Genomic DNA, 14,250 nt, shown 5'->3' on the forward strand with positions numbered 1-14,250 from the left:
GGACAGGCCATCTCATCCCGCGCAGGCGTGAGCGCCCGGGGGCCTGCGGCCGCTGCTCGCTGCCCGACATTTGGGCTTCTGCAGCGGTCAGTGACGCCGCCAGGTCTGGACACCAGGTCTAACACGTCCCCTCAGGTGGCGTTTATCACCCCGGTAATGCAGAAGGGAACGATGACCACTAAAGATGTGTACATCTGTTCTGGCTTTAAGGGCTGTATTGGTATTCTACCATGTACCAAGTGTCTTGTTTTTTTTTTCTTTTCTAAAATTTTACTGGAATGCTACAGCAGGCAAATATAGCTGCGGTCCGGCCCGGGAGGGCAGAAAATGACCCATATATCACCAGACAGTGACTGACTGAGGAGCTCAGGGGCAGGCAGATTGGATTTGCCCCATGAGTAATGGGGGAAAAGCGACTTGCGTTCGATACCCCACTCCTCAGGCCACTGGAAACACGAGCCCTTCATCAATACACCCACTGCCAGTTCATAACACAGCGGCCTGCAAATGGGAACACGATCCTCGTGGAGGATATACGAGTCGATTCGCTGCATGTAACATCAGCAGAAAGGGCAGCTGAGATGACAGAGCGCCTCAACGCTCGGGTAAAGGTTGTTCGGATGCCAGGAGTCAGCTCTGGCTAATATTGGCATTGTGAATAGCATTACATTCGAAGCCAGTGACCTCGTAATCCATCACATGCAAGGCACATGTTTGGGTGGCGGGGGGTTAGGAGGCGGGGCTAGGAACAAGGCCGGGTTTGGCTACTGAACGGCGCTGAAGAAACCCTGGGGTCTGACTGTCACAGATATGTGAGTGGCAGGATCTGTTCTCAGTACCCCCAACACATGATCTCCCGTAGAAATATTTCCTGTTTTTATGGGGGTCTTGTGAATGTTCTATGTTCTTTCAAGTTTTTTTTTTTCTCTTTAGAAATGTGTTTTTCTATGGGCTTTATTTAGATGTGAGTTTGTGTGCACACCTCCTGAGTGCATCCTGTCTTGCTATTAGTGTATAAACAGGGCTTGCACCTGGGCTCAAACTGAAATCACTTTAAAATGGAAATTTGCTAACCGAAATACAATAAATAGATAAGCTTCAACCATTACCCTGGGACACTGTACCTGTAGTGCTCGATGTGGCCGGCCCGGTTAGCGACGGTTGCCAGGTCCTCCCTGGCCTTGCTGCTGTTTGGCAGAGCCGTGAGCTGCTGCACGATGTTGTCAGCCATCTTCTCTATGAAGCGCAGGGTCTGTGTGTAGTCCCTCCGCGGTGAGAAGATCTCGTCCAGCCGGGCCAGGTGCTCCTTCAGCTGCCCCTGCATGTCCGTCAGAGCGCTGCTCGCCTGAGGAGGAGCAGGAGAGGCATCGGGGTCTACCGGTCATGGGTCAGAGCCAAGCAGGTTTCGTTCATCAAACTCCCGAAAAGGTGCCGGTCTGGGATCACTCTGCATGCCGTGCCACGATGAAAACTGATTAACATGGGCGAGGAGGAGCTGATCCCCCACCTGCAAACGCCGAACCCGCCGAGCGCCTCATACAGTCTGCACTCTGTCTGCACTCAGTATCAAACCAGCTCTGCGGTGCGGAGAAGCTAATTAACAGTTATCGACTTGTAATTAACGTGTACAGCTGTTCTGTGGACTGCATACGTAGTGAAGCTGCAGGGGGAAATTGACGAGACGGAGCTACGTGATGGACGTAAAAGGCACGTCTGAGTGGGAGCCCTGAAAGGTCTGCTTTCTGCAAATTTGTTTAGGGTTCTTGTTTATATATGTGCATCTATCTGCAGTTTGTCAATGAAACGGTGCCGCAGCCCGAGATGCCAGCCTATTCATCTACTGGGAACGCCGATGGGGCGTTTAGACTCCGGAGGAGGAGGACGGGTCTGGCTGGAGAGAGCTACGAACTGAGCGTGGGGGTGTTCTTTTCATCCAACCCCTCCAGAGCGCTTTAACACAGGGGAATACGCAGAGCACTTTCTGGGAGCGCTGTCCTCCGTGGAGATGTCACATGACCTGTGCATTGTTAACAACACAATCTCCCCCATTCAGTCAGTCGTGCGCGAGTCATAACCAGTAGGAACAGCCATTATGCCTCTGCAATATGCCACATGAGAGGGCCTCTTCACAGTTAATATGATTTTCAAGAGTTCAGTAGTATCGCCCTGCTAGTTTTGCAACTGGGCCTACTGCTTGCACGTGCTCTCTGACTGAGTTAAGCAGGGAGAGTGTCAGAAGTGATGTGGAGGTACAGTGTAACCCATCTGTCTGGCACCTCCACTCTGTCCATCAGGACGTCAGCATGGTTGGGAACCTGCATCCGTTCACAAAATCCAGGATCTTACCCAGATTAGCCTCCAAAACTGTCTTAAATGCAGGCCTACAAGAAACCGTTTCTGCGATTAGGAGAAGACACTTAAAAAAAACCCACATGAACAAGTAGAACTTCTATGCCAGCTTGTTTTTAAAAGAACACTGTCATTCGTCACTCAATCTAGCAGCAACTCAGAGTCCGTGTGCCATCGGGCTTAGCTTTGAGAAGATAAGCACCTTTTCCTACTCCACCAGAGCCTTTCACCAGGAACAAATCTGGATTTTCCCTGGCGTGGTTTCCTTCAGGTCCACCTCGTTTGCAGGACTGAATGATAACCCGGTCCCCAGGGCCAGAAGGCTTTGTTTTGCCGTACAACCGCCTGACCTGGTGGGACAGCAGGGTGTGATAAGCACCACGATCCTTGGCCGGACAAGCGAGAGCGACGGTGGGCTGGAGCGGCAGCGACCTCCGTGCGGGAGCAGGAGGTCGAAGGCGGCTTGCCAGAGGGTTCGGCGGGATAGTGAGGCTTCAGCATGCCCAGCTCTGCCACACTCCTGGAGCTGCCCCCCCAACACACCACCAAGTCCTGGATGACAGAAGAAGAAGGCTGCAGAGGCTCAGGCTTGATAACATGCTGCAACCATTCCGTAGGCTGTGGGTGAGGACTGGTGCTATCAGCTTATCACACCATCCAGATAGCTGGAGAGGGAGCTGAGATTGAAAAAACCTCTTCTGTCTCTGTCTAAAGGCATGGGGGGGGGGGGTATAAAAGAAGCTTACCTTAAACTCTTTTTTTTCCCCATTGTATTTGCCACTGTTGGGTCCATCATAAGACTTTTTGGGTGCTGTCCAAATAATAGAGCAATTGTTTTGTGTTTTTTCACATAGCAATTTTGATCATTTACCTGCCACTTTTATACAAGGCAACTTACAATTATGACTTAATACTTGAGGGTCAAGGGCCTTGCTCACCAACAGTGAGCAACTTGGTAGTGGGGGGGGCTTGAACCAGCAACCTTCTGATTACAAGTTCAGTACCTTAACCACCTGTTTTAACAAGTCGAGTGATTCACAACTAGGAAGCAAATATAAACATCACTCATAGTTAATGAAAAAATAGGCTGAAAATTCCCATTAAAATGATTATTGGTGGTTGCTCTGTTGGTCTTTAACAGGATTTACTGGCTCAGTTCCAGCTTTGTTCTGCTTTTCAACAAAACCTTTTCATTTCTGATGAAACCCACTCAGGTTCAAGAGGGGCCAGTTTGCTGAAGAATTCCATCTGTGGAAGGAGGTTTGAAGAAGCGAAGACTAAACTGAGCAGGGCAAACCTGCTCCGCAGGCGAAGTGAATCACAGGAGAATATTCTGGAATCCCCTCCTGTAGTTCTGCCCAGACTCCTGACACATGACACACGTGTGAGAAATGGAAATCCATACCGCTGCATGTGAGTGACACTGATCACAGGTACAGATATAGACATTTAGTTCCCTTAAAAAGAGATGAATATTAGTCTTTCCACTATGATTAATACCTAACCCTAACACACTCAAGAGCACGCACGCACACACACAAACGCACACACACAAATCAGGACCAAGAATACAACAATGTTTGCTTGTCCACATTATCTTTTTCTTTTTAATATTGTTTACAGAGAGAAAACCTAATGCAAAGCCATTTGTTTGTTTTCCTCCTGTGTGTGTGTGTGTGTATACTATTAATCCTCAGGTAATTAGGCAACAGCAGATATATACAACAATTTAACAAGAGTAGATATGAAACAGGTAATGGAACAAACGCTCTTACCAGGCTATCGATGCCACCCAGAGTGTGATTGGCACTGTAGAGTGAATAGGTCAGCTGGTAGACCCCATCATTGGTTTCACTGTTTCCATAGAAACCAACACCCACTGCAGTGCTGAGAATGAAAAGGGCAAAAGTACATTTTCCATTCTGAATGATTGTTCCAGGTTTATTACATGTTCTTTAATACAGTTTTTATAAGTAAACTCTAATACAACAAATTGATTCAAAGCAACACACTTTACAGAAGACTTGTAAGGTCATATAAATGATGTTGACTTTGCTTTAACTCAAATTGTTAGCTGACCTCTTGGGTTGCGATTAAAAAGAACATTTCAGAGTACAGGGTAATATTCATAAAGCACATGTTAACACCCACACAAGGTCTTCAGTCAGTATGTGAATCAGACACACTCCCCATCTTCTCCCTCACGTTCCCATTAACGGAACCAGTCATTTGGAAGAAGAAACGAGAACATAACATAAAGCTGACTGCAGTGCTTGAATAAGTCATGTTAATTAAAGCACAGCGGAGCGTTTCATGAACCCGCGGCCTGGCATTAGTGCCTCTGCTCCGCCCCTACCGCCAGCTCCACCCGTCCCACGGCCATGCCCCTACCACGAGCACCACCTCAGACCGGCGCGCCGGAGCCTCGCCTCCCCCGGGCCGCTTTATTGGCCGTGCAGGATCTATCCGCCGCCCGATGCCCGTCTCAATCGGAAGGGCTCCCCTGTTCCCTCCACACGTTCCGAGTGTCTCTCAGAAGCCGTGAACAAAGACAGAGAGCAGTTGGGACGCGGGCACTAAATCTCTCCATGATGGCGTGCGACACGGCTCGGGAACGTTGGGATGATTTGGGATGATTCCAAGGATCTCCCTAGTCATATCCTCAGTGGATAAACAGTTCCCCTCGCCCCGGCCTGTACGCTCACATGACTGATGATGCAATTTCTGCCTATCAGATTAAACTGAAGTCACTCTTGTTACCAGGGGTCAGAGGGTAACTCGGAGAGGCAAGTAAAAGGCAGGTCCTGATCCTCCATGTGACCCCTGTGACCCCTGCCATCAATCACTTCTGTAGTGAAGCCTCGTAGAAGAACCCAGTTTGCTTTGACGCAGGGAGACAGAGTGAGAGTGAGACATAGAACCAGAGATGGAGGGCGCAACAGACTTCGCACTGCTAGGAACAAAGCGGGCTAAAATTGCTGCTAATATAAACAAAGGAAATCAATAAGAGGACAATAGGGAGCGAACAGATGAACCGAGCAGTCGTGCTGTTAGAGGTGCCCCAGCAGCGCGGATGTGGAATGTGAGCGTGTGTGCATGTGTGTGTGTGTGTGTGCGTGTGTGTGTGCGTGTGTGTGTGTGTAGAAGAGGGCCATCCTGTCTCTGGAACCTCCTGACCGCGGTGGAAGCTGTCCTAGGCCCGCGGTGCTTCAGTTTGCATTAGCAGGTTCTCCATGTGCACTGCTTCTACGTCAGCTCACAGGGAACACGGCGCTTTCATTACATTACATCTCACTTAAAGCTCCCACGTTTCCATTCATTTCCCCTCCACTACTCAAATCAGACAAAAATAAGAATGAATAGTCCAGGGACAGGCTCACGTACGATGACTAATGTGCGGGGGATCTTTCAAATGAGAACAGGGGAAAAAAGAACCTGGCAGAAGTGCAAACATTCGAGCACATGACATAAGCTCTCAAAGTTCACTTCTCGCCAAACAGCACAGGCACCCCGTGTAGTTTTCAAAATTGGCCCCCCAGGCACAGACGAGCGGGTGTGGACAAAATGGTGGGCGGACGGAAACGCTGCCAGTCATGCTTCATTGCAGCCACCCTGCAGCACGTCTGCCCACACCTGCCAGGGTCAAGGGCACACCCTTCTCTCCGTCTCACCACCAGAGCTGTTCCGGCCGCCACTTGGGGGACTATCGGGATGTCGTTTGGACCAATTAACATGGGGAAGAGGGTTTGTTTACAGATCATACGGGGCCCAATATTCTGGCATCGGCGCCCTGTTCCTGCAAGCGATGGGCCCCCAGAAAGACACAGTGTGGCCAGGCCTCCGGAAAGGCCTTATTGCATGCATCTCTGCCTCCAGTCCGTACTGTACATCTCTAACAGGCTGCTCATATCATCAAAGTGCTGCACATGACCACAGCTGATTGACCACATACAGAGAAAGGGCTTAGGAGAAATTCTCTACCAATATTTACTGTGTGGTGGCAGTCTAACATGGGGGATAGGGTTTGTTTACAGACTATATGAGGTCCTATATCTTGGCACCGACGCCCTGTGCCAGAGGGAGACGTTCCAGCAAGCGTGGGCCCTCCAGAAAGACCTCGGAACATCCGGGGATCCAGAAAGACCTCACTGTAGCTGGGCCACCAGAAAGGCATCAGAGCAGTAGGGCCTCCAGACAGGACCGCACATCTCAAACAGGCTGCTTATATCATCAAAGTGCTGCTAACTGACCACAGCTAATTGACTTGGCTTCTAAGAAGCCTGCAGATACAGAGAAAGGGCTTAGGAGAAATTCTCTACTGGCTGAGGTCTTTCAGATAGCCCTAAATAAATAAATAAATACTGAGGATGAATGAGTAATGCGGCATCAGACTCAAGGATTGTGTGATAAAACACCACGTGCACCATTGCAACTTCTTAACTAAAGCTTGGTGCATTCCACAAAGAGCAGGGGCTGTTATGCAGTAGTTTATGAAAACAGAGAGAATTGACCTGCTTGAGCTCTGGCCAGTGGTCATGAGAGCTTTCTGAATCTGACACGCTTTCATTAGTCGGGCTGGTTTTTTAGCTTTCACAAATAATTGAAGAAAACAAATGCATAAAATCAGTATTCAAATGGGTGACACTGAGCCTACAAACCCAGGAAAAGCTAACACAACTTTAACAAAGATTAACATTAACCAAATTAAGCTCGCACACACCGACAAGAAACTTGGTCACCCGAAAAGAAGTTGACATTCACAGGAGGTCTATATTTGTAAATAGTGGTGGGCTGGTGTGTGTGTGTGGGGGGGGGGGGGGGGGGGGGGGGGGGTGTTAGAGCAGCAGAGGAAAACAGCAAGTCACAGTCCAAGCCTCCAGACATGGCTGTGCTCAGGCAGGCGAGAAAAACCTGCACGTATTCTAGGAGCTGCGCAATGCACAAGCTTCAGGAAAGACACCCTGCCATGGCACTGCGCAAGCACCTCCTGATTCCCCTGAATATGGAGGCAATGTAATATTTAACTAAGAATTGCGCAGCGTAGGCAACAGCAGCAGCCTACAGCGATGCGCACGCTGATAACTCTCTTTACCTCCTCTTGGCCATCTGCAGCTCCTGCTATTCACAATGTGTCACACAAGATGAACAAAACAATGCTGCAGGAAATTGTGAAAAACTTTGAAATTGGTAAAGGCTTTGAAAGAGGAAACTGTAAAGCTATAGATCTGCGTTTATTTGTTATCAGAGCTGATTCGTAGGTTTAAATGAGCTACGGATGGGCAATTGATTTTCAGAAATAGCTCTGTCAATATATGTCTATGGTCCAAATCAAAACCAAAAGTCACAGGTTTCAGGGTTTTTTTGCCATTTAAACATGTATGTCTGTGTCAGTATAAATGCAGTTAGTTTTTCAACAAGGCCCACTGCGGAGCATGGGGAAGGGTGAAGAGACAAACCCCTGTGTGCTAAGCAGCGTCACGAAGCTAATTCGATCTGAACTCGGCATTTACGCGTCTGTCGCAAGATTAAGGTGAATTCTATGATTCAATTAAGCTCTTTGGCAAACAAACTGGAATTCTGAAGAAGTAGGAATATGAGCAAAGGGGCTGAACCGCCAACTCCTGGTGGCGCAGGGTCGATGGCATTATGGGAGTGGGGCTCAATAGCTCTACAGAGTATGATGTCACAACAAAACAAAAATAATCACTTAGTCATCGCAGGGTTGAAAGGGAGAATTTTCACATGGCAAATAAATAAATACAGTAAATGCTTTTTAAATTGTAAGGTTTTTTTTTTCCTGTATATATACACATTAAATTCAGGATGTTCTTAATGTTATTTCTGCCAGCCAAGCTGTGCTCGTCAGTATTATGTGTGTGACAGAGTATGACGCATTCAGAGTGTGAACGGAATGAGGTGCTGCTCTCTGCGGACCACCGATGCCGCTCAGAATCGTGCTCAGTGGCCCGGCTCACGAGCGTCCGGGTCACAGTCACACCTGTCTCTTCACTACTCCTCTCACTACTCCTGCCAGGCACAGGTGTGTGTGATGGTGCCATGCGCACGTGCACCACCGCAACCTGAGCTCCGTGTGTCGTCCAGCCACTTCGCCTTCCGCTTCATGTTTGCCCATTTTCCGCTCATGGCGCTGGGTGTAGTGAGTCTTGGTCTGGAGGAGGCCGGTCCCTCTCAGCGACTGCTGCAGGCCAGCGGCACGTCTTGCCCAAAATCACTGTCTGCACACCTGGTCTCGCTTCTGTGTGCATCATGCTCCTAAGCCTTTTCAGCTCGAAAGGGTTTGGCTCAGTCACTCCTGACCTCTCATACCCACCACTGCAAATCCGTAAATCCAGTCCCCACTGCAACACCCTGTTCCCCTTGGAAAGATACGGCGGCCCTTCCAAAAGGAATGTCACAGGATAACGTCAATCTCTTTTTATCCGCACACATCCTGCCACCCCAGTTGCCCTCGTCACTTTGCCTGGACTGTGAGTCGGAATCGGGTCCTGTCAGCACATCTCATCGTAAACAGGGCTGGGATCGGAATTGTGATCAGGCCATTATTACAAAGCGTGGACTCCCGCCTCCCCTCCTGTTTCGAAACACAAAGGCTGGAACTGCAGAGATAAAATACTCATTCTGTCTGAACACATGGACTCAGACACAGTATTGACAGGCTGAACTAATGCAGAATGCAGGAATAATTGCACCCCTGCGTTTTCACTGTTCCCCTTCATAACAAAAGGAAAATGCTGGGGAAATCTAGTAGCAATCTTATCACTTTACTCGATGCACTTGTGGGCTGTTATTTAGTTAAAATCTCCTGTCCGGTCCTTGTTTTCCTCCCCAAGACAACTGTACACAGCGTAGTCCCTGTTTCTGTGCTGCCGGTGCTGACTTCTGGGGAGCCACGTAGCCAAGGGCCAGAGAGCGGGACAGACTTACCATATGACAAGGCCCGTGACCACTGCGGCCCACGTGACACAGCAGGCGTCTGGCGTCTTGGTCTCCTCGCCTCTCTTCCTGCGAGAGAAGCACAGCCAGCTCCAGTAGACGGCCAGCGGCAGGAAAGTCAGGCCCAGGCCCCCAACAGCCACGCAGGCCAGGACGACAAGGGACTGGCCCACAGGGGACGGAGATCAGAGCAGAGGGGAACACAGGGAGAAAGTCAGCAGCTAATTGAGGATGAAAAGGCTAATATATGGACAATAACAGTTTTATTCCTCCCATAGGCATAATTTGGGCTTAATCCAGCTAATGGGTGCTAAATGTTGAAGGATTCCCTAGATTAGAGATGGGAAATGCATGCAAGTGGATGAGCTGCTCGGAGATGTTTATTCAAAATAAAGCAGGCTAGAGAGTCAGGCTAAAAATTCTGTGTGTTTGTGCATATGTGGTGTGTATCTGCGCATGGTTTTGAGCGTGGCTGCAAATTGCTATGGTAACACACATGGACTGAGGCAAAGCAGAAATGATCAAATGATCCTCTTTGAATCGAGCATCATGTGATTACAGAGGTGAGACAAGATAGAGCTCTGCAGTCATGTGACCCCCAAGCTAGCAGAGCCCGCAGGAGTGGTGTACGAGAGACGGCGCCATAAACAGAACTGAAAGCCTGCAAACACCGCATTTGTCAGCGAGACTGAAATGTAAAATGGTTCCCCGAATTGCACAGTGAATAATACATCCATTATTTTTGGAGAGCCTTGAAGTCAGCTAATGGGGGTCAATCACACCGGTATCTTGCTATTAGAGCAGTACATAGCAACTCTAATACACCACATGTTGCATAATAGTAAAAACTAATTAGAGTAATTTAGAGTCATTTGCCAAAATTTTCCAAACACTAACATCTTCTGAGATTTGCAAATGTTATGTGACCAGCACATTATTTATATAGATTTTGTAATTTTTATAATGTGTTACGTTGTCTACTTTATAAGCCTTTTGTGTTTTCGATCACTGATGCTACTCTTACGTTGGCTTTCTTCAGTTTTGGTTAGTGCACTTTTATGTTCAGCTTCAGTTTTGGTTAGTGCACTTTTATGTTCAGCTTCAGTTTTGGTTAGTGCACTTTTATGTTCAGCTTCAGTTTTGGTTAGTGCACTTTTATGTTCAGCTTCAGTTTTGGTTAGTGCACTTTTATGTTCAGCTTCAGTTTTGGTTAGTGCACTTTTATGTTCAGCTTCAGTTTTGTTAGTGCACTTTTATGTTCAGCTTCAGTTTTGGTTAGTGCACTTTTATGTTCAGCTTCAGTTTTGGTTAGTGCACTTTTATGTTCAGCTTCAGTTTTGGTTAGTGCACTTTTATGTTCAGCTTCAGTTTTGTTAGTGCACTTTTATGTTCAGCTTCAGTTTTGTTAGTGCACTTTTATGTTCAGCTTTAGTTTTGGTTAGTGCACTTTTATGTTCAGCTTCAGTTTTGTTAGTTTCATTCAACTTTTCAGCTGGAGACTCATATTTGTGACTACGTGCTTCGCCCGTGACAATAATAAGAAATACACACATAAAATAAGAAAAAGCACCTTGCATACATAAAATAAGACAAACTGTTGCCACAAAGTTGGAATCGTGTAATTGTCTAAAATATCTATCTTCTAAAACGTTTGCATGCACTGTTCTTCTTCTGCCAGACCTTAATGCCGGCACTGTGCATTCCGACATGTAGAACCTTGAGGAGGTTCGGTATTCTGTAGCGAGCGATGCGGTCAACAGCAGGTGATGCGCTCTGCACATCAGCATGCAGCGGCCATGCACCGTCACTCTACACGCTGTACCGCTCCATGGCTAAGCCATGGAGCAGCTGCAGCGTTCCCACACTTCCATCTCACAGTATCAACGCAATATCAGCACTTGACCGGGCAGATCAAGAAGGGCAAAAATTTCATGAACTGAGTAGTGGCAAAGGTGGCAGCCCAATGCCACGTTTAACATCACCGTGGCCATTTTCCCGCCAATGCCGCAGAGTCCATAGAGACTGCATGGCTACGTGCTTGATTTTATACACCTGTTAGCGGTGCCTTCAGCTGAAACACCTGAATAACTGATCAATTAGGAAAGGCGTCCAGCATACTTTTGCCAATATATACATATTAATGTTCCATAGTTATCTCCATGTTTATGAACTGCAAATACTGAGTTCTCTATGAATGGCAAGCAAAAGAGAGCAGCATGGCGGAGCCATTTCTGAGTTCCCACGAAGGGCAGCGCACGCTCGACAGATGCAGAACTATAAGCGCTGGCACTATGCTCTCAGAAAGCCTGGCGCAGACCTCAGCAGGGCTTACCCCACGTGGAGAGAGAGCGCGTAGGTCTCCGACGCAGTGTTCCACTCTACTCGACGGGAAGGCCTTTTCAGATGCGTACTCTCACTCAGCAACGTTTAGAAGGACGTTACTCAGTTCAGTAATCAGAAAAGCTATCTCAGCTTACCTTTCTAAAGCGAGCTGCAGCCTGTTCATAATATCCTCATCCAGAGGAGTAGCGTTTGCTTGAGTGAATTTTACTCATCCCATTATGTAAGGCACAGCACTGGGATTTAGTGAGCAAAATTAAATTTACTGAGAGCTGGTGAGCACAGATATATTACTGGCACTCTAAGGCAAAGTATGGAGAATTAACCACTGAACCAAAAAAAGACCTTCAGTGAAATGCTATAAGCTAACCAGAGAAAAATCAACAGTGTAGCTACGAAGGTGGAAGAGGCCATGAAGCAGGAAACACTGTCAGAGGACAATGCATGACCCTGGAACGATACAGAATGATCTTGCTACCAGAGATTTCTCACAGTGGCCTGAAGCTATACGCACTCCTTTGCCCCAATGACTAAATTTAGCTCATTCTTATCAGATGCCATATTCACGTTGTACATATTAATAGAAATTACTGACTGTAATTGAGAAAATACATAAGAGATCGTCAGAAGAATGTGAGATGATGCAGAAAGGAGTCCCGAGATGAATGATTTCAACTTTGAAACACTCTGAGGTGATGAAAGCCACTGTCATGTTTAAATGGCTCTTTTATGAGCATTGTCACGAAACAGCTCAGGGCTAAACACACTAGAAAATGTAGAGAGTGGGAAAATATAGATTTTATTGTTTAAATAAAATAATAGGCATCTGTTTTCCTCATATGTTCATTTAGGATTCTTACACACGCAGTTTACAAAATAAACTAAACAAGTACTTGATCTTTGAAGGGAAACAGAAAATGTGCCGTGAAACAACAACATGGCAAGAACAGCATCTAATGTTACAAAGGGAGCAATCAAAAGATTCAATCCATTTCACAATCACTTGCTAGCCGATCGGGGAAGGCTCACTTTATTCCACTTTATTTTTCTACTTCCACTTATTTACTGAGATACAAAATATATAAACGTACTTTCTTTCCTTACTGATTTGTTTAGGTGGAATCTAGGTATCTGAAATCAGACTTTGGTCCTGCTATGTATGCTGGACTGTGGCGCTCCTCATGAGCTGAACATGTGAAATATCTAAACCACAGCCCCGTGGTCCATCTGTGCCTCCTTTGTGTCTATAGTAAACCATCAGTCTAACACAGGCACTCCCACACTGAATCTTGAGGAGAGCCATTTGTATTCAAAGATAGTCAATCTGTGGACTAATGTATGTGGAATGCAGAGTGGATCCAGAACACAGCTGAGGCCACACTTTTTTTTCAGTGCTTCAGTGCCAGTGTGGGAGCTATTTTAAACTGTAACACAATGTTAATGGCACTGAAACAGTCTTAAGACTCCTTGAAAAGAATTTTCCCTCTCCAGGTGTGTTTACGTGACATGGCTACCATACAAAGAATAAGCAAATCAGTCCAGTAGCACACAAAAGACACGAAACCCACACCAAGAGACATGGCCTGTGGATGTTCAAGACACTGCTGGCTTTGTTAGTAATAGCATAATTATGGAATCAAGTTCACAAGTCTTCCCCTTGGCCATTACTTGGAGAATTCTAAAGATATGTTCATTTAGATGTCACATAATGGATTTAGCTCATAAAAAAGGAATGAGTTCATGGTTTTTGATTGTCCAATCATCATTTCCATCTAAATATCATTTCAAATATAATTATGCCAATTTAAGCCGTTTCCTGATTAAACAGCTAAACGTGTCTTTGTCACTATTCAGCCAGGATGTTTACACTGTTCTAATGTTTCAAAGTGATATGAGCTCAGTCGCGCGTGCCTCCGTGCCTGGGTGTACGTCCACCTGGACGCCCAGCTACCGAGGTAGTCACGCGCCCTCTGGAGACAGCAAAACCAGGGCACTGACCTGCTGGTAGTTCACTTCCTCCGGTTTAAAGGTGTTGTCAACTGCATGGAAATTAAAGTTAATATGTGGGAAATTGTGAAGCCAGTAAGTCCACCACGGGGCAATGTAGTCTTGTCGCGCGAATGCCATTCTGCACACAACCTGACACTTAATCGCCCGAGTTATCCTCGCGCCTCACTTTCCAAACAAAACGAGTACCAACAAAAACGAAGTACGTAGGCGCTCAAATCGCGAGGCAAGGGCACCACGTAAAAGCATTTCCTCTTGTGCGTTCCGCCTTAAACGACACATAGCACAGCAATTAAGCTATAACTGCAACGCCGCTCGAGGAGCAGTGAGCGCGCAGTTCAAGGAGCGCTCAGGAGCTCGCGCACAACGCTGTTCCTGACGCATCTGCGCACGAGCAGGTCGTCTGAGAGTCGGCCAACCTTCTTCATTTGTGTGACAAGTCGCCCTGAAACCGAGGGCCAGTTCCAATGCTCGATGCAGTTACGCGTTAAAAGCGTGAGTAGGCTGCACCGTGGAAGACAGACTGTTCTACTCAGGTTACGTTAAATCTCGAAGGATATTAGAAATGTATTAGGCCATATCCAAAAGCATCCATATCTC

The 14,250-nt window shown here is 47.0% G+C and overlaps 1 protein-coding gene across 3 annotated transcripts in view; it reads right to left on the minus strand.

Annotated features, from left to right (window-relative positions):
• Positions 1-14,003, minus strand: part of ttyh2l (tweety homolog 2, like) — a 23,097-nt gene extending 9,094 nt beyond the window's left edge. For 2 of the 3 annotated variants that reach the window (XM_027010779.2, XM_035525625.1), the window contains exons 1-4: positions 13,642-14,003; positions 9,295-9,467; positions 4,125-4,236; positions 1,125-1,345 (exon numbers count right to left, since the gene is read on the minus strand). In XM_027010779.2, coding sequence (XP_026866580.2) covers positions 1,125-1,345; positions 4,125-4,236; positions 9,295-9,467; positions 13,642-13,770 — 635 coding nt within the window. In that variant the 5' untranslated portion in view covers positions 13,771-14,003. Of the gene's footprint in view, positions 1-1,124; positions 1,346-2,551; positions 2,638-4,124; positions 4,237-9,294; positions 9,468-13,641 lie in introns of those variants that run through there. The other variant, XM_027010780.2, reaches the window with a different exon arrangement.
• Positions 14,004-14,250: the final 247 nt, after the last annotated feature.

Source organism: Electrophorus electricus, chromosome 1 (genome assembly GCF_013358815.1).
Source record: "Electrophorus electricus isolate fEleEle1 chromosome 1, fEleEle1.pri, whole genome shotgun sequence".
Taxonomy (NCBI): Eukaryota; Metazoa; Chordata; class Actinopteri; order Gymnotiformes; family Gymnotidae; genus Electrophorus; species Electrophorus electricus.